This window comes from Nyctereutes procyonoides, unplaced genomic scaffold (genome assembly GCF_905146905.1).
Source record: "Nyctereutes procyonoides isolate TBG_1078 unplaced genomic scaffold, NYPRO_anot_genome, whole genome shotgun sequence".
Classification (NCBI taxonomy): Eukaryota; Metazoa; Chordata; class Mammalia; order Carnivora; family Canidae; genus Nyctereutes; species Nyctereutes procyonoides.
Window position 1 is genome coordinate 31,840,568 of NW_026575020.1, and position 20,519 is coordinate 31,861,086.

The 20,519-nt window shown below is 56.0% G+C and overlaps 1 protein-coding gene across 1 annotated transcript; it reads left to right on the forward strand.

Moving 5' to 3' along the window:
- Nucleotides 1-324: 324 nt before the first annotated feature.
- STKLD1 (serine/threonine kinase like domain containing 1) lies at nucleotides 325-20,240 on the forward strand. The gene is given in 19 exon segments (XM_055334036.1): nucleotides 325-339; nucleotides 2,057-2,143; nucleotides 4,396-4,440; nucleotides 5,724-5,798; nucleotides 7,333-7,434; nucleotides 9,495-9,565; nucleotides 10,537-10,652; nucleotides 11,842-11,960; nucleotides 12,637-12,800; nucleotides 13,417-13,547; nucleotides 14,525-14,608; nucleotides 15,925-16,041; nucleotides 16,325-16,465; nucleotides 17,201-17,329; nucleotides 17,911-18,039; nucleotides 18,108-18,236; nucleotides 19,341-19,478; nucleotides 19,728-19,812; nucleotides 19,814-20,240. Coding segments are annotated over 19 exon segments (1,959 nt in total). The 3' UTR covers nucleotides 19,896-20,240.
- The last annotated feature ends 279 nt before the right edge of the window (nucleotides 20,241-20,519 follow it).

Consider the following 20,519-nt stretch of genomic DNA (forward strand, 5'->3'; position numbering starts at 1 on the left):
GCCGCGCCTTAAAGGGGCCGCGCGCAGCTCGCAGCCGCCCCGCCCGCCGCCCGCAGGCCCCGCCCACCGCCCGCAGGCCCCGCCCGCGGCGCGCTTCGAGGCCGAGGGGCGGGGAGGGGGGTCCCGCGGGAGGGGCGTGGGCGGAGCCCGGGGCTGGGCTGACGGTCGCCCCCGGGGTGGGGGCTGGGCCGCTCGGCCGGACGCTGTGTCTCCTGAGCGTGCTCAGTGGAGGGTCCGCCCGCCGGCCAGGGGGGGGCGCAGCCGCGGCGCCCCGCGGAGGGAGACGAGGCTGGGAGTCCCCGCCCCCCGCCCGCTGCAGCCGCTATGGAGAAGTACCAGGTGCCAAGTTGTTCCCTGGCGGGGGGGCAGGGGCGACGAGTACGCGCCAGTTTGGTGCGAGCCAGGGACCTGGACCCCGCCACCTCCCCGCCCCCGACTGGTTTACCGGTCACAGCCGGGTCACAGCCGGGTCACAGCCCCACAGCCTCCCGGGGACCAGGACACACACCCCCTCCCACCTCCCCGCCCGCCTACTGGTTTACCGGTCACAGCCCCTGGAGAGGGCCAGGGTCAGCCATCAGCGCGTAGGGTGACCTCGGCTACCTTCGGAGGTGACCTCCTGGCTGCCCTTTGGTCTCTGAGCCTGTTCTCCCCTCTCTAGAATGATGGATGAAATGAAGGACTGGCCATCCCCGTCTGTCTGAATAGCTGGTGGAAAAGAGCTCCCCCTCTCCCACTCATGGGTCCACAGGACACCGTAAAGCGTCCAAATTCAGTATCAGGAGCCCCCATACTCCTAATACAGCCCATCAGTAGTCCTGGGTAGGAGGACTTTAGCCTTTTCCAGGGCCTGTGAAAATGTATGAGACTTGAAAAATTCATAAAACAAAAGGAAAGCTGCAAAATAAAAATGAATGAATGTTTAACTGCTTCTATACATAATGTCAACTTTATTAAGTGTTATAGGATTCAGTCTTTAAAAATGTCATTAATTTGAAAACAATCTGTAGATTGGTTTTCTTCTCACTTTGTGAGCACTCCATTTGTGTGGGAGGACTCCCAGGAGTCAGCTGGTGGTAAAGGAGACAAGTTTCTGGGGCCCAGTGAATTTTAAAGGCAAAGTGACCTTTTCAGGAAAAAATAACGACAGACCCTATCTCAGATACAAGTGTGTTTTACTGTTTAGCCCACCGCTTAAGAGGGCCAAGGTATGTGCATTCTCAGACTGGCTTACGCTGCTCAGGACGTGGTCCCCAAAATTCCCTAAGCAGGATTCGGACTGCAGAATCCAAGGCTTGCCCGGCTCTGAGAGCCGCTAGACTCAGGGTTCCATCTCCTGTGTCCACTCCCCTGTATCTTGCCAGGCTTCCTCCATCCTCCCACAGAAGTAATCCCAGCAGCCACCCCACCCCATGGCCCATGGGCTCTCTGCACAGAGTTCTGACATGGCAGCTGTCTCTCTGGGGGTTTGGTCCAAAGCACAGGCTCTGGAGTCAGACCCCAGAGTTACAGTCCAATCCAGGCCATCTAACTTATTAGCACTATAGCCTCAGACACAAGGACCTCGGTCCCGGTGTGCCTCAGTTTTCTCGGTGTGAACAAAGGCGATAGCAATAGTGCTGCTCACAGGCGGTGGCTGTAAAGTGCTTGGCCCAGTGCCAGGGCACTCATGGCTGTGACTATGCACCAATTATAGACCATTTAGTTGTTTGTTTGGATGCTCAGTTTGGAGGTGGGTGCTGGAAGCTGGGGGAATAGGGGAATTGAGTGAATAAAGCTCTGCCCCAGGGAGGTGCTGGCTCTTGGGTGCCCACTGGTCCCTGCTGCAGATTGGAGAAGGGTGTAGGGTGGAAAGAGGTTCAGAATTGGCACCCGAGAGATGGGCTTGGGTTCCTCAACCTTCTGGGCATTTCCTGCTCTGAAAAATGTGGTGGAGATGCTTGTTCTCCCGGCCTGCAGGAGAAATTGGGGCCAGAAAAGGTGTCGGGGCTAAGCATACTTTGAAAAGTCAATAGCCTGTGCGTTTCCTGAAAGCTGCTCTTTCTCTTGCTGGTAGATTTTGGGCCGGCTGAGTCCTGGGGCCTTGGGGGTGAACCTGGTGGTAGAGGAAACAAAAAGCAAAGTAAAGCACGTGATAAAGCAGGTAAGAGGTGGCTCCTGTGTGGGTGGTCCCCCCAAACATACACGCATCATCCGCATGTTAGGGAAAGGTTTCCTGACGTGACAACCGGTTCCTCTCCACCAGCAGTCACCGAGGCAAATCCAGTCAAGGGTAGACATGGGGGTGGCATGAGGCTCCTCAGGCTTCCTGGCACATCTGACTCTCTCACCTTGTTGGAGAAGGAATGCTCATTTGTCCTTCAATGACAACAGCAACTATCCCTATGGTTTATTCAGCAGGTGCTTCGTGCCAGGCTCATATTAATCTCCCACCAGCCCTGCAAAGCTGGGATAGGGAGACTTTGGAGGCTGCAGGCTAGCCAATGTCACACAACTCCCAAGAGGATTTGAACTCAGGCTACCTCAGCGGGGCCACCATTTTACCAAAGGGGAGCCATGACCAGGGTGGAGGAGGGGTGGGCAGGGACTTGCCCAAGGTCACTGGAGGCTAAGGGCAGGACTGGCATGGCAGGGTGGGGTACGGACCTGCAGGGGGACAGCCCTTTGTGCATCCGAGTCAGGGTGGTCCAGATGAACAGAGTGAGTGGGAGAAGAGAACTGCCATAAAAGAGTCCTTGGTATCCCCTTGTGGTACCCGGCGCTGGCTGGTAGACCATGGGATTGGGGGTGGCTGTGCACATGGAAGAGCCTTGTTGGCATCAGCTGCTGGGGTCGCTTCTGTGCAGCCAGGCCTCTTGCCTGTGGAGCCACTCAGCAGCCTCTACCCCAGGAGGCCGGGCCCAGAGTCCTTACCTTCCTCCCACTCCATGGGGCCGGCCCCATTGTGTCATGGGCCAGTGGGGCAGGAGCCCACTGCCTTCTGGGCAATCAAGGAGCTTTTTAAAAAGCCAGTCAGTCTTTCTTATTAAAAAATAAATTAATTAAATAAAGATGGGGATTGGCTACAGATAGGGATTTGTGTCTCCTTCTAGTCTTTTCCCTAAGCATTTATAAACTTTGTTTTGACAAGAACACCACAGAGGTTGATAATGTACCTTTTCCCACTTAGCATATGGCAAACACTATTTCATGCCACTGACACAGCTTCCTCCTTTATTGGCCCTGGTGGCTGTGTGACCCCATCCGCTCCATATGCTGCCACTGACCCAACCATCCCCTTGTGTATGATAAGCACTTAGCCTGTTCTTGATTTTTCACTCTTTATAAACAACTCTGATAAGCAAAATTTTTGAGGATCCATTATATCCTTTGGGATAAATTCCTAGGGGTTGGGCCTGTAGGTCAAAAGATGTGACATTCTGAGGGCTTTCAGTATGTTTTGGCTAGATTCACCTATAAGCATGAGTCCTGGAACAGGAGGAAGGGAAGACAGACCCGCAGTGCTGCTGTGTCTGGGGTCTGTGAGGATCTGGGAATGAGCCACCACCTCTGCATTTTCATCTACGATCACCCTCAACTACAAGAGTTCATTGTTTGGAAGTCTTATGAGCAAAAGCTCTGGGGGAGGGTCTGGTAGTAGATGTGGTGCTAAGATGCACCTGCAGTCTATGCCACCAAATATGTCAGAGACTGGATGCTTGATGCTCCCCTTCCCACCCACCACCCTTTCTCTCTCACATTCCCTCACTGCCCCACATTCAGGGACAGGGACAGTGTTCCCAACTGGGGTAAGGAATGAAGTGGTGAGGTTAATTCTTTGCCAACCAGAGCAGAGCTGTTTGGCTCTAGGGGCAACACATTTTTTTCTTTCCTGCTTTCAAGATGGTCTGAGAATGGATCCTCTAATGATTGCTCAGAGTTTACAGTTTGCTATCCCAAACTTATCCTTGCAACAGGACCAAAGATTTTCTCATTGCCCAAAGCATGGCCTCATCTGGTGCCATGTGGTAGAAGCCTGGCATCCCTGTGAATGATGGTGGTGGTGATGGTGATGATGGTGGTGGTGATTGTGATGGTGGTGAAGGTGATGATGATTGGTGGTGATGATGAAGGTGATGGTGATTGGTAATGATGGTGGTGAAGGTGATGATGATTGGTGGTGATGATGAAGGTGGTGGTGATTGGTAGTGATGGTGGTGAAGGTGATGATGATGAAGGTGATGATGATTGGTGGTGATGGTGGTGAAGGTGATGATGCTGATGGAGATAGTGGTGATATTGATGGTGATGTTGATAATGGTGATTGTGGGGATGGTGATGATGGTGATGATGGTGGTGGTGGTGGTGATGGGCAGACTACATGTTCACTGAGTTAGTGCTCTTGCACCCCTACAGGTGGAATGTATTGATGAGCATCATGCCAACAAGGCCCTGGAGGAGGTAATTCACTGGGTAGTTTCTCTCTAAAGGACATGATGCAGAACACACAGAGATGGTCCCATCCTCTCCTGTGGGATGACTGGATAGAAGCCTTGGTGGAGGCATGGAGGGTCAGAACCAGTTCTTGCCCTATTCTATGAAGCCAGAATCCCCCAGGTCACAAAAGGAGTCTGTGCCCAAAACATTCATTTATAAATCAAGGTGCAGACAGCTTAGGATACAGGTTCTCAGAGATGATAAAGTTCCAATGCTGGCTGGGTCCCCAGGCTAATCTACCACAAGCCATCTTTTAAAATATTGTTCCTTCAATTATAAAAATATTAGTCACAGCAGAAAATTTGGGAAGTACAGAATTGTCTACCAAAGAAAATGTACATTCTTTTATATTCCTTCAATCTGCCAGTCAGAACCAACAAGAACATCCTGCTTTATAGTAACAGCAATGCCAGCTGCGTGCACTTGGATTTGCTGGACAAAGGCTTGGAGTAGTTTTTCTTTGCTTCCTTCAAATCTCCCGGGAAGCAAACATGACCCTCCTATTTAATGGTTACTTGTTTGCCTTCTTCCCAGAATCCCCGGCTCCTGAGCTTTGCCCAAATGGCTGTCCGGTCCACAGTGTGACTGCTGTACGGGGAGGGACCCAGTCTGCATCCTGACAAAGTGGAGAGACAGTGGGAGACTCTCCCCACTTATCACGGCTGTGTGCCTCCCTGTTCCCTTTCCCAGCCTGCGAGGCGACGGGCTCTCGCAGCCAGCCTGCCCCCAGCAGTGACTGTGCCCCTGGCTCCCGGTGGCCTCTGCAGCCATTGCTGCAGCCCGACTGTGTGCGTCCTCCAAGCACCTCCAACCAGGAGCGGGGCCTGGGGCCTCAAGTGTGCACACCCAGGAAGCCAGCTGGGCACAAGGGCACCTTCTCCAGATGCTCCTGACCATGATTTCTTTCCTCTGTCGGGCACTTTGCCTGCACCAGCTCCCATTAGCCTTCTCGACTCCCCTGTGAGGCAGATACCACAGTCACTGCCATTTTCAGATGAGGCTAGAGGCTCAGAGAGGTTGAGAAGCCTCTGCTCAGTCACACAACACAGCTGGCACAGGCTGGAGAGATGGGCCCCCCACCAGACTGTCTGGCTCTGAAGCACAAGGCTGCACGCCCTCCTCATGCTTACCCCATAGCCCTGTTCGAACAGGAGCTTGTGTTTGGGCTGGGAGGCCTGACCTAGAAGCACTAGCTGAGAAGCAGTGTTTCTGGAACATCTTCTACTTCCTCTGCTTTCTCCCCACAGCTGATGCCACTGCTGAAGCTCCGGCACGCCCACATCTCCATATACCAGGAGCTGTTCATCATGTGGAACAGTAAGGTGGGTCAGAGCCCATGCCTTTGGGCTCGGCTGGCATCCAGTGCCCCCAGGACCAAGCGAGCTGAGCAGAGGGCACCCCAGCGCTGTTAACCCCCTGAGCAGTTGTGACCGTGACTCTAAATGTGGCTGCCCCTGACTCAGCACTTCCTGGGGCCCCCGGGGGCTCTCTGGGGGTCATCTCACATGAGCCTCCAGTAGTCTCAGCCTAGGGGGGTTGGTGTACGACTTTAAAGAAGAAATAGAAGCTAAGAGAAAGATGTCCGTCCTGGTTACCCACCCAGCCCTTGGCCCAGCCAGGAGGAGAGGCCTGGCAGCCTGATGCCAGTGCCCTGTGCATTTAGCCTCTGAGCTCATTCTGCAGCCCGAGGCTCAGGGAGTCTAGTCTGCCCTCTGAAGGTGGAGCTTTTGACTTTTGTAGAAGGAGCAGCCCTTAGGAAGCCAGTCCCCGCTTTTTCCCCTTACGTGCCATCAAATTGTCCTGGGTCACTGGACCCCCAACTTCTTCTGCAGCTCCTGTAGCTTATTAAGCTGCATGGTTATCCTCAGACCTGCGGGAGATCTGCAGGGTTGGAAGTACTATCCTCATTTCCCTGGGGCTCAGAGAGGTTAAGGAGCTCTCTAAGACCACACAGCCAGTGACAGCTGAGTGGGGAAAAATAACAAAACAAACAAATACAGCTAAGTGGTGGGATTCAAACCAGGATGTTGTAAAGCCCCCATGCCCTATGCTTCACCCCATAGGCTGTATGACTTGTCTTTACAGGGATCCAGAATGCAGCAAATTATTCCAAACGGGCCTGAGATGCAGGGGGAGGTCTAGCTGGGGCAGTGCAGGCAGCCTAGAGGTGAAGAGAGGCAGCAGGGCTTCTTGGCCAGTGTTGACCCTTCATGGGAGCTCTACATTAGCATCCTTGTCTGAGGTGCACAGCCAAGGGTTTGAGCAGGAGTGGAGGGTCCCCTCGTACACGTTCTCTCTCTTCAGCTGGACCCTAAGGAATGCTGTAGGGAGGGGCCATCTCTTTGTGCACCCTGGGTATTTTTTGAGCAACACTCAAAACACTCTCAAGGAGGCACAGAAAAGCCAAGAAGACATTTAACTTTGGAAGAAGCAACAGGGTCCGCTGCGAGCCCTGAGTTGAGGCCCCTGACCTGGTCTCCTGGAATTCCATCCGGGGCCAGCGCCTCTGGGGGAGGAGACGGAACAACGCTGAGCCCTGAAGAATGAATAGTTACCCTGGGAAGCGACGGGGTCCCAGGCATGGTGGCCAGAAGCCCCGGAGGTCCAGGCTGCTCTCAGAAACATCTGAGGGGCTTAGTGTAGACGGAGCTGGGGTGGAGGCAGAGGAGAGGACAGATGAGCCAGAGGCTGAGCACCTCAGGAGCCGCTCTTGAGGGGCACTCCTACCTCACCGCTGGCAGTGCTTCCAGAACCACCACAGAGGGTGGCCCAGTGGAGGGAGGCCCTGGAGCAGGTAACCTGGGCTTCTGGGGGCCAGGACCGCGGCATCCGGCTAAGGCTTCATGTCCCCACCAGATCTCCTCTCTGTTCCTCTGCCTGGTGATGGACTATAACGATGGAAACTTCCAGGAGATTATCCAGAAGAAGAGGGAGACAAGGACAATCATTGACTCTGAGGTAAGACAGGCTCTCTAGGACACCAGGCCTGGGGACCACCTAGGTCTTGTATGTCCCAGGATCACTCGGGGGCCAGGGGAGCAGAGGGCAAGGTAGACGCTACTGGAGTTTGGCTTTATTTTTTCTTATATTTACCTGTGGAGGTGTGTGCATAGTATAAAGTGCGCAAGACTTAAGTGCACTGCTTGGTGCACTGTACCTGGGCATACACTCACATAACCTCCTGCAGATCAAGATGCAGAACACTCCAGAGGTCCCTGTCCATGTCTGAAGTTGGGTTTCTGCCTCCAAAGGTCCTTCTACCTGCCCTGAAGTTCCCAGCACTGGACTCACACACATGTCATCATTTGTGTCGGATTTCGTGCACGAGTGTATTAGGAAGTCATCCCTGCCGGGGCTACGTGCCCCTAGTCTGTGCACAGCCTAGTGCTGTGAGCGTGCAGCCTGTTTCGGGGGACTCATGAACAGGGTTGCCATGAACACTGCTGGGTGTGCACGTCCTTTCTGGATGCATCCCTAGGTGTGCAGTTGCTGGGTCATAGAGCAGGTGTATGTGTAGCTTTAATAGATATTCCAATTTCCAGGACCATTTGGTTCACTTGGGGTTACTCCCAGCACAATTTGTAAGCATTCCAGTTCCTATTTCCTGGCCAACACTTCAGTCTTTCTCATTTTAATTAAAAATTGCATTTTAAATTGAGGTACTCTTTAAAATTTTTATTTATTTGAGAAAGAGTGCGCGTGAGAAAGAGTGCAAGTGAGAAAGCACAAGCAGGGGGAGTAGCAGAGGGAGACAGAGAAGCAGGGAGCCTGATTCCGGGCTGGGTCCCAGGACCCCAGGATCATGACCTGAGCTGAAGGCAGATGGTTAACCAAGTAAGCCACGCAGGCGCCCCTTTCATTTGAATTAAATTCACCATTTAATGGTGCTTTTTAGCCATTTGGATTTTGTGTCTGTTCGAGTCTTGTGTGCATTTAAACGTTGGTGTTGTCTTTTCTCACTGGTCTATAGGTTTTGTTCACATATTATGGATGCGGGCATCCAGACTGCCTTCTCCCAGACTGTGGTTTGACAGTTCATTTTTTAAACCATATCTTGATGAAAAGAACTTCTTAATTATAACAAAGTCAGCTTAGCAATGCTTCTTTATTTGACAGCGCCTTTGACCTCATGTGAGAGCCTGTTCTACCCCAAGGTCATGAAGATATTTTCTTGTTGTCTTTTGACCTTGGTCATTTCTGCTTTCACACTAGGCCTATGATCTACCTGCTTTTGCTCTTAGCACCCCTCTGCTGGGGTGGGGGTGGGTCTCTGTGCACCACCTTGCCCCCCTGAGGGCTTCTGAGGGGCACGCAGCTCCCCTCCCAGCGCGGACCTCAGGGTAGGCTCTCCCCTTAGTGGGTTTCAAACTTTGTTAGTGGTAGAACCCTTACAAGCACAAAGTGTTCTCAGAAACCCAGTAAGGAAGGCAAAGCTACTGTAATCAGGGGCGTGGGAGGACTGGTGGAAGGTGGAGTGGGAAGAAGCCTGGGGTCCTGTTCACTCAGCCCCTCTCTGACATGCCTAGGTGGAATCTAGGTTCCTAGGAACATGGTTTGATAATCACTGTGCTGGAAACTAGATGGATCTCATGTCTGACACAAAGTGTTTCCAGAACGTTCTTTGTCAGAGCTCTTCTCATTCCTATTACCTAGAGAGGCAAGCCCAGAGTCAGCAATAAAGGCTTCGATTATCTCTGACACCCACAAGACCCATTGGCCCCAAGGGGTGGGGCACAGGCTGGGGTGTCTCTAGCATGGAGACCAGGAGTGTGGGGTCTGGAAACTGGGGCATTGCCCTGGCTGAGATGACTGTACTGCCTGGAGAGCTGCGTACACTTTAGCCTGAAGGGAACCTGAAGTACAAATGTCTTGCACTGGCTCTGAGCTTTTCTGTAGCTGTAGGCCTGTTTTAAGAAGTGAGGAGAGAATGTGCTGTGACCTTGCAGGCTGCTTTGAGGGGTCGCTGTCCTGCTGCTGGGAGACCCCTCGCATCCTGGCATCTCTCACTTTTTCTGCAGTGGATGCAGAACATGTTGGGCCAGGTGTTGGACGCTCTGGAATACCTGCACCAGTTAGACATCGTCCACAGGTGACTGGGGGTGGGGTGAGCAGGCTGCTTTGGGACAGAGGGCACTGGAGTCCCCTTGGTTGTCAGTACCCCCCGGGCAGGGCCGGGGGAGAGAGGTGTGGCTGGGGTCAATGCAGCACCTTCGCAGAGCACCTCCCAGGCTTGAAGAGCATGCCACCCCCTCCACGTCACCTGCAGTGATTCACCAGCTCCGTCCAGTGTACACTGACCCGGGCAGGTGGGTTCTAAAGTGCAGGGAAAGCAGCCAGATAACAGCACTCGGAGGAAGAGATTAGGCTGCGTGCTGTGGCCTCCATTCTGAGCTTTAGACCCATCTGCAGCCCGGCTTCAGTCGCGCTCTGGCATCCATAGTCCAAAGGCACTGGGAGTGGCTTTGGTTTGGATGAGTATCAGACCTGCAGGAGGACAGAGAACCACGTGGACCATCCGGGTGAAGACAACGCTTCCAACTTAGTGTTAATGTCAGTGAACATGGGATCCCTGGGTGGCGCCGTGGTTTAGCGCCTGCCTTTGGCCCAGGGCGCGGTCCTGGAGACCCGGGATCGAATCCCACGTCGGGCTCCCGGTGCATGGAGCCTGCTTCTCCCTCTGCCTGTGTCTCTGCTTCTCTCTCTGTGTGTGACTATCATATAAATAAATAAAAAGAAAGTATTAAAAAAAAATGTCAGTGAACTTACAAAATGGTTGGGAACCTGGTCCCAACACAAATGCACCCCCAAGAGGTGGAAGGGAATGAAGGAGATGTTAATGGAGAAGCTGCAGGATTGGGTGTCTTCCTATTTGTAGTTGGCTTATTGTCTTGCCACTTAAAATAACCGAGTATATTTTATTTCTGTAGGAAACACTATTTAAAAAGTGGGCTGCAAAGGGGGCGTTGTTGAGAGAGGAGCAGGGCTGGATGGGGTGGGGCATAGAGTGTGAGGATTGAGGGGTGCTGGCCCCCAGACCAAAGTCCTGCCTTTTGGTTTCAGGAATCTTAAGCCCTCCAACATAGTCCTTGTCAGCAGCAACCACTGCAAATTACAGGACCTGAGCTCCAACACAATGATGACAGACAAAGCCAAATGGAACATCCGCGCGGAGGAAGGTGGCCAGGGGTCCTCCCAGGCTGCTGGACAGCAGTGGCTAGGGAACGGGGGGGTCACCCGGGTGGCGTCAGTCACTCCTAGAGCCCAGAGGCAGTGACCCAAGCTGGAACAAGGCAATGTCAAACCTCCACTTGCTCAGGAGGCCCCCACAGACCCCCATGGGCTTATGTGGGCTCCAAAGGGAAGCCCTTTCCCAGGTTATAACTGAGCAGAAGTACCCCAGGCCAGGTGCAAGTTGGGCTCAAGAGACACCCAGAAAATGTTAATCTTCATATGGAAGGAGAAGAACGGCCTGAGAAGGAGATGGGGGCTAGTGGGTGCCAGGCATTGGTAAGAGCCAGATTACCTTACTGAGTCCTAAAGGTCACCAAGGAGATGGTAGACATGGGGCAAAGGGAGCTGGGCTTGAAGCCATACCAGCTGTCAGAAAGCAGAGAGTAACTGTCTTGAGAATTTCAGAGTCCCACATGCACAGAATAAATGGATGGATGGATGCATGGACAGACAGACAGGTGGATGGATGGATGCACAGATGGACAGACAGGTGGACAGATGGGTGGGTGGATGGATGAATGCACAGATGGACAGACAGGTGGATGGACGGGTGGGTAGATGGATAGATGCATGGACAGATGGGTGGGTGGATGGATGGATGCATGGACAGACAGGTGGACGGATGGGTGGGTAGATGGATGGATGCACGGACGGATGGGTGGGTGGATGGGTATGTGGGCAGACCTCCTAGATGTGTGCGGGGGACAGGGGTCCCTAGAATCCACCCCGTACTATTTGGCTGGGGAAGGAAGGTCCAGAGAGAGGGGGCTGCCTGAGGTCTGTCAGGCACCAACACTGATGGCCCCGCCCTTGTGGCTCATTGTCTGGGGTTCAGGTTTAGGGACTAGGATGGGGCAGCTGGCATCTTGCCTCTGGGTTCTGGCCTTTGGAGGAGCAAGGTGTTTGAAGAGGGTAGAGGTTCCAGCCTCCCTGGCACATGCCTCTCTGGACCGCGTCTGCGCCCTCCTGGGCCCATTGAAGAGTGCGTGCCCGCCCGGGCCAGCCTCACTGGCTGAAGACCTGGTCCTCTTCCTTTGACTCCATAGATAGCAGCTCCCTACTTCCCCTCGCTTGCTGAGCCACTCGCTCCCCCCAGGGGCACGGGCTCACCCATCCGACACCTTCTGCCTACAGACCCTTTCCAGAAGTCCTGGATGGCCCCCGAAGCCCTTGACTTCTCCTTCAGCCAGAAAGCTGATATCTGGTCCCTAGGCTGCATCATTCTTGACATGGCCAGCTGCTCCTTCATAGATGTGAGCTGCCTTCTGTCCCCCATGCACCCGGACTCCACACCCCACATCCCCAAAAGCCAGCCCTGCCTACTTTGCCTCAAAGGGGCTCAGTCTCCCCACCTGCATCCTCCTGCCTTGCTCTATGCCTCCAAGGGGCTGTGAGGACCACCCCACCCCACCCCCGCTCCATCCAGCTGCTGTGCAGACCCCCCCACCGCATCCAGCTGCTGTGCAGACCTCCTGCCCTATCCAGCTGCTGTGCGGACCCCCCCTGCCCCATCCAGCTGCTGTGTGGACAACCCCCTGTGCCCTGTCCCAGCTGCTGTGTGGACCCCATCCCCTGTCCCCACTGCTGGGGCACCCACACTCACCCTTGGCATGGTGATGACGACCATGGTTGAAACATTTAGGCCCCAGGGCTAGCCCTCACGGGTGGGGGGGGGGTCTGTCCCTGTGCTCTCCCTACCTCCTTATGGGTGAGAAAGTGAGTTGAGGTGCACAGCGGCCCCGGCAGGAGGCAGGCCACGGGAAATTGCACCTCGGTGGGCCTGACTGCACAGGGGCTGTTTATTGTTACCCAGGGACCCCAGGAGGCTGTGCAGCCTCCTGGCCCCAGCCTCCTGCCTCTGGCCGTCTTGCTGGCTCACCCTGGGGCACCATTGGGTTGGGCCAACGGGGCAGTGTTGTGTCTGTGCAGAGAGCAGAGGGCCTGCTTCTACGGAAGTCCATCAGGAGCCACCCGGACGGCCTGCAGGGCGTCCTGAAGACCATGGAGGAGAAGAAGATCCCCGATGCGAAAACCTTCGGGTCACTTTTGCCTTTGATGCTGCAGATCAACCCCTCAGATCGAATAACAATCAGGTGAGCTCAGGGGCCAGCGGTTCTCTCTGGCCATCTCTCCGGCGGAGTACCTGCCACCTGGCATTTTAACGCCACAAACACAGTTCATCCGTGGACTGCCGGCTTTTCCAAGCATGGGTATCCCGAACTGCAGCTGCGGGTGACCTGGCACGCACACCTTTGAGCCCTGGAGCCAACAGAACCGATGGCTCTCCGTCAGGTACGGAGACACGGCCCTGAGGGCCAGAAAGATGTTCTAATTGTATGTTATCCTAAAATGAGAAGCAAAGAAGGAACATACGACCGTGAATCCAGCCTGGGTTGGATTCACCTTTATGCTAATAGAGTTGTACAATCTGATTTTTCAATATATTTTAGGGAGGAAGGGGCACACACGGGCGGAAGTGCAGGCGCCTCAGCCCTGCCCAACATCACCCCACCCCCGCCCTGGGGAGCAAGCCCAGGGCCCCTCCTGGAGGTGGGGCTGCTGGGGTGCCAGCTGGGCGTGCTGGCAATGGTGGGAGAAGGGCTGCCTGGTGGGGGCCCAAACAGGAGGGTGATGGGCCTGCATTGGTCAGCCTGCCTGCGAGGGGGCAGGGGCCCAGCAGAGCCCAGCAGCGTGTCCCCTCCTCTCCAGGGAGGTGATCCACATCACCTTCGTGATCAGCAACTTCCAGTCTTCCAGCATAGCTGTGACCCTGCACCGGCAGGTGGTGCCCGCCTTCATCACTGACCTGCTGCTGGACAGCAACATCGCCAGCATTTTAGGTAATGGCGGAGATCCAAAGGGGGAGGGTCTCAGCTCCGGGGGGCAGTGCTTGTGCCCCAAACCCAGGCCCCTGGACTGCTCCTGACATATGGCCAGGGGGTCAGAAGGCTTCCGAACTCCACTGAGGGTGCTGCCAGTGACCTGGCACCCTACTCGTTCACCACACAGCCCCATGTCTCCACCGAGTGCCCCTGCCGGGGGGCTCCTCACAGCTCCCAGCACCATGACCACACAACCGCCACTCCCCAGGTCTTGGGTCTTGGGGTGGGTCTAGAGGCCACCTTCAGGCCCGAGACCAGCTCCTTGCTCGCCCCTCCTGTCTGTGGCTCCCTGACTGGCCACCTATGACAGGGGACCCTCCCCGCATCTGCCACCTCCGCCCCCACATCTGGGGAGGGGATGCTCACAAGGCTCTAGCTTCTGTTTCGCTGGGTCTCCTAGCCAGGGCTTTGGAGGCAGGCAGGCAGCTAGGCCAGTGGAAGCTCATCACCCATGAATGAGTGGCCTTGAATGAATCATTTGCTCATGTGGAGGAAGGAGCACCATAGGGCCCATTTGTGGGATGGTCTGAGGTGCACGGTGCCCAGACATGAGTGGAGCAGGGGTTCTAAGTGGGACGAGGAAGGGATCTCCAATGTGCACAGCTGGACACTGCAGCTTGTTTTGGGGGCTGGAGTCGTTATAAGTCAAAGGCCAAAGGCCCTGCAGGGAGGCTCAAGAGGAGCAGCAGAAAGAACCTGGGCTTAGGGGAGAGCTCTGGCCATCTTGAGCCTTGAGTGAGGCCCCAAGATGGGCTTGGGTTTGACTCTGGACCGGCTGCTAGGCCTGCAAAGTGGGGGTGGTAAGAGCCCCACTCACTCCCTGTCACATAGATGTGTGAGCAGTGTGGTGCGTGCAGATATGCGCCAGGTGCCCAGCCCTCAGGAGGGTCCCTGAGCCAGCCGGGGCTCCTCCCATGCTGTCCCGTCTCCTGCAGAGGTGATGCAGAGCTTCTCCAACAGACCTGAAGTCCAGCTCAGAGCCATGAAGAGGCTCCTAAGAATGCCTGAGAATCAGCTAGGTAGAGACCCCGTGCGCCCACTTTCCCCAGCTGCTCCAGGGCACACCCTGCGGGATGGCCCTTCACACCAACCTCTCCTACACCTTTGAGCCTTATGTCCCCACCTGCTTGAATGGGCAACCTGGAATTCACGTCACCCCTTTTACCCAGCAAAGGGGGGATGGGGTGGCTCGGTACCATTTGTTTGGGAGTCTCCAGGGCATCGCACACGGGCCCCCAGACTTCACATGGTTTTCACGGATTCTGAGTAAGGATCCCACGTCTCCCACCATTTCTATCGATGGCTGAGTCATTGCCAGTTGTCCAGGATTATAAATGGTACTGAACTGACCACCCCGGAGCATAGGATGTGTGCCTAGATGCTCAGGGTGTGAGCATTTCATAGTTTCACAGATACCACAGATTGCTGACCAACTTACCCACCTATCATATCAAGAGTGCAGGACACGCTGTCTTCCCCATACTGTCCAACAAGGAAAACTATCTTTTAAATTTTGCCAAAATAGGGTTTCATAAAATCTCTCCATTCAACTTGCCTCACCAGCCTGAATATTCTATTTACCCATCCATCCATCCATCCTCCCCATCTATCTACCCATCTGTCCATCTGTCCTTCCACGGAGGGTCTACTCCTGTGGCTGGGGCATCGGAGATGGCAGAGGCCCACACTGGCCATTCGCCTTTCCCCCTTTTTCATCCTTGACCCCTCCTGGAGCTAGGCTGGGAGATTGTGCCCCAGAGCCACCATGCCCGCCCCAGCCAGCCTCGTTTGGGGACGGGTTAGCTGAGCTGGGCCTGCCGGTGCCAGTGTCCTTGTTCTGGCTGTTCTCACTGCAAGCCTGTGATGGACGGCTTGCGCTCCCCACTCTTCCAGGGTCCAGAGACCAAGGGAGGCAAACGAAGCAGCAGTGGGGAAGGAGACAGGACCTCAGCCACCTGCCACCCCCTCCCCTGGGCAGTGGTGAGGAAGGTCCGCGAGACCCACAGATGCCCACACTCAGGGCAGTTAGGGCCACGGGCTTGAGGCAGACCGGCTGGGTTCAGAGCAAGTACTTTAATCTTCCTGACCCTGCTTGTTCACCTGTAAGGGAGTGATGGGAAGCTCCACCTGAGAGAGCTGCTGGAAGATGCCCATGGCAGACATATAGTGAGTGCTCATCGAGCATGTTCTTTCCTCACCTACTCATCCGTCTGGGGGGGCCCGTGTGCGATGCCCTGGAGATGCCCGGCACTGTCAGATTCCCTGGCCTGGTCTGTCCCTTCCTGCCCACCCCACTCCCTAGGCCAAGGCTCACCTTGGTACCCCGCCCTGGCAGGCCTGCCGTGGCCCATGGAGGTGGTGGAGGTGCTGGTCGCCATCATGAAGCAGCACGAGAGGATCCTCGACATACAGCTGTATGCCTGCTCCCTGCTGCTGCGCAGCCTGGGTCAAGGTGGGTGCTGAGCTGCGTGTTGACCCTGCATACTGTTCCCAACCCAGCTGCATAGTGCCACTTACTCACCAACTGTGTGGGCTGGGTAGATGCCTGCCCCTTCTGTCCTTCACCCTGTCACACAGCAAGCCCTTCCAGGGACCTGCTCCAGAACAAGGCTGACCTTGGCTTCCTCTGTGCCAAGTGGGGGCCCTGCCCCCCCCACCAGGGAGGGAGCACACCTACAGGTTACCTGCCCCATGATCCCCAAGTTTGCGAGGTAACCTTCCCTTGGCCCCAGCAGCACTGGCACAGGACCCGGCAGCCGAGGTGCTGAGCAACAGCTCCGTCATCTCCGTCCTTCTGAGCATCACGCAGAGCCACCCCAATTCAGAGCCGCTCCTTGTCATGGTCTACAGCCTGCTCACCATCATCTCCAGCCAGGGTGGGTGCGCCTGGCCATCCCCACTCAGCCAGGGCTAGGGCACAGTGGGGGGACTGTGCCTGCTCCCCAGATGGCACAGGTGCACTGCCTTTGGTGGGTCTGTTCCACATGCTTGCTCTTTTTTTTCTTTTGATGGAAAGCTTCCATGTGACAGTCAATTGTTCTCCACAAATGTGCAGACATCAACCAGGTGCCAGGGACCAGTGTGGGCTTCACACTGCCATCTCCCGCCTTGTTCATCTCCACTTCTCAGAGCACTGGGGCTCCTGAGGCCACTGGCCTGGCAGGCAGTGGGTCGTACACCCCTTACATTGCTCCCACCCAGCTCCTCGGGCCCAGGGACACTCACCTGGAGGCCTGTGGCCAGGGAGACACCAGCACTCTGGTCCTCCCCACACCTGACAGGAGCCCACTCTGGGAGCTAAGCAGGGGCACAATGAACTGGCATGTTAGAGCAGCAGGTATAAATGAGAGCCATCAGGCAGGGGGCCCAGGCCTGCTGTGTGTGGCCCCAGCCCCATGGAGGAATGGGCAATACTGGGACTGGTGACCCCAGGGACGGACCACATTGTTTGGCTTTGGGGCCCCACACTGGGTATGAGCCCAGAGTGGACACCAGACACACAGGCTGCACGGGCCTGCTGTGAGCAAGGACAACAGAGGGAGGTGATGCACAGGGAAGGCTTCCTGGAGGAGGGGGTTCTCCATGAGCCTAATTGCAGGGCTCGCCCACAGAATCAGCCTCAGAGAAGCTGCAGAAGGCTGGGCTGTTTGAGCATATCCTGGAGCACCTGAGCACCTTCCCCACGAATAGGGACATGTGCATCAATGGCCTGAGCCTGCTCTGGGCCCTGCTGGTGGATGGTGAGGGGCCCTCCTCCTGCTCTCCTGCCTGGGGCTGCTGTCCTCGCCATTCCCTCATCACCCCTGAGACTTCAGGGCCTCCACGGCTGCCCCTTCCATGCTTCAGGACCAGGGCCCACAAAAGGCTCTTCTGCGAGCCTGGAAGCAGACGAACAGCAAGGAGGGGAGGAGGGCTGGAGGGTGGGCTGCAACTAGTGGAGCAGGGTCTCCTGCCCTGGGGGTCCCTCTACTGCCACCCATCCTGGGGTGGCCTGGGCAGCCCCTGGTCTCTGAAGGCAGCTGGGCATTAGCATCCCTCCCAGGCTGTGCTGCATCCTCCCCTCCAGGCCCCGTCTCCCCAGCAGCCAGCTGAGCATTTCCCCTGGGAAAGGGAGCTCCAGCCACCAAGAGCCTAGGAAACCAGAGAGTGCTGCCCACACCCCGTGGGGACAGTTCTCCAAGACTCTTCGGCCCAGTAGTCTTTCCCCTCCCCCACCAACTTTGACTCTTGTTCTTGGTGGGAGAAGGAGGGGTGTGGGGCCATGTATACAGCAGGCACTTGGCAGCTAGGTGTCCCCTCCTCTCTCCTGTCCTGGTTCCAGCTATCATTGTGGACAAGACCCCTTTGGAGAAAGCCCCAGCCCTTGTTGCCAAGATGCTGGCCACCTACCCCAAGGACGTGGAGATGGCGGAAGCAGGCTGTGCAGTCTTCTGGCTGCTGTCCCTGCTAGGTGAGCAGCTGGGCTGAGAAGCGGGGCCCACCCACAAGGCCGTGACGCCTAAACGAGGCCCCCTGCAGGTTGCATAGAGGAGCACCAGTTTGAAGACGTGGTGGCACTGTTCCTGCAAAGCATCCAGCTGTGCCAGGACAGAGTCCCATTGGTAAACAACGCCTACCGGGGACTGGCCAGACTCGCAAAGATGTCGGGTGAGCCTGGTTGTGGACGGGGTACCACTAGGAGCTTGGGGCAGAGCTTGACAAAGCATGTCCAACCAACCCCAAAGCAAACACACATGTGAAAAACCAAGAAAAAGAAATCTGTAGTCCCTTCATCCAGAAGTTGCCATGGAGACCCGTCATATACTTTTTTCTTAATGCTCTGATAGTCTTTCCCTGTTCATGAATATATATTTGGTCTGCGCAGGTAATCCTGTAAGCTTAGCTTATCAAACACCCCAAGAGACAGGTCCCACCTCCTTAACAGAACAGCTGGTTACTCGGTGCACAGTGCCTGGCACTGTGACTGCTTCATGGCACCACAGCCCCTCAGAGACATTTGGGGCCTGGGCACTGGGCAGGGTTGCCAGCTAGTGTGTGAAGGGTGCTTCAGTCCCCCCAAGGTCCAGGACAGGTGTGCAGGGTGGGCTAGGCCAGGCTGGGGGCCAAGGGCCAGCCAGGCCTCTGTCCACTTCTCAACCTGAAGCTGTCTGGGCCCTAGGAAGGGAGCACAGCCACCCTGACTCTTGGGAGGGAGGTTCCAAGGAACTCGGGCAGGGTCTTCCTTCCTGGTTAGACACCCAGGGCTCCAGACCCATTCCCCAGCCTGAGGTCCTACCAATGCAGGTGTGTATCAGCTACTGAGGTCCTGAGGGCAAAAGGAACCTGGCTTAGCAATGGAGGTGGGGTGGTCAAGCCTGGGACCAGTCTGAGAAAGAATGGGCTTTGCCCCCTATTGGCTGGGACACTCAAGTCGTCCCACTTGAGCATCAGATCCCCAGGCTTCCAGCCCTCAGGAGTTGGTCTAACCCTAACAGGGTGTACGTGCAGCTTTGGGGCTCCCCTGGCACCCACTCTCTAGGCACTCTCTGCAATGCGTCCCAGCATTTCTTGTGCCCATGGGCTGGGACCACCCCTCTGGCAGGAGCCTTTTGCTGGGAGAGGGAGGTGGGGACATGCCGGCCTCAGATGTCCCTAGGGGACAGGAACTGTGGCCTCCCCTGCCAGTGGCTGAGGTCCCTGCTATCCTAAGCGTGTTGGGTTTTCTCAATGACCCTGAAAACTCGCTACCACCGTCACCCCACTTCCTTCCAGAGCTGGCAGCCCTGCACGTGGTAGCAGCAGAGGGCAGTAGCGGCCTCAACCTCATCAAGGAGACCTATGAGCTCCACAAGGATGACCCCGAGGTGGTAGAGAATGTGTGCATGCTGCTGGCCCACCTGGCTTCCTACAGTGAGAACCCCCTCTCCCCACCACCCCTCCCAGCTCTAACCAAACTGCAACATCCTGTCAAGAGAATTCACTAGGCGCCAGGCACCGCGCCCACCCGCTCCTGAGCCCCGAGACAGAGCGTGGGGCACACCGAGCCTGAGCCGGATGGGCCCAGCCTTGTCACACTGGCTTCCTCAAAGTGCCCCAGCCGGGGTTGGGGGTATCAGGTTGGCTGTGCCCTGACCTAAGGACCCTCTGCTCTGCCCACAGAGGAGATCCTGCCTGAGCTGGTGTCCAATGGGATCCAGCCTCTGGTCCAGGAGATCAAGGAGCGCTTTACCTCCAGCCTGGTGAGTATCAGCAGGGACACACAAGCCAGGGCTCCCACCTGCTCCTCAGCCAGATCCCAGGGGCACTGAATCCAGTGGCTCAGAATGAGAGATTTTGTGTAGCACAGACTCAAATCTGTATATGTGGTTTTTGATGACTCCTTCCCTAGTAGTGAGTCCATGTCTCTGACTCTGCCCAAATGCCCCAAACCTAAAGGGTGGAGACTTTCAGACCTCTCCACTGAAAAGCAGATCATCACAAAAATACCTACTGCTAGGCCCCCAGAGTGTCCACAGCAACAGTGTCTGCTGGTTGTCTCTTCCCAGGAGCTGGTTTCATATGCAGAGACGGTGCTCCTCAGCCTAGAGGTCAACACGCCACCAGGCTCCGCGGGAGGAGAGTCAGGCCTGCTGTGAGGCGGCAGGCCCCCCGAAGCCTCCCACCCCCTGCCCCTTCTCTCCTGTCCTTTCTTTCCTTGTACATCCCTGGAGCTGCCCAGTGAATGGTTTTCCTTAGGGTTGGGGGGGCAACGTCACTTCACTTTTCTTGGGGATGAGGCCCAAGGCTGGAGCCTGGTGGGGAAGTGTCCCAGGGACAGAACAGGTTGGTGGTGCTCTGCGGGCTTGCATTGGCAGACGCCACACAGGCCTTAGCGCTGGCCCGCTCAGGGAGGCAGCTGGACACAGTGGGCCTTTGGGGCCATCCTAAACGAGGGAAACAGTAACCTCCACA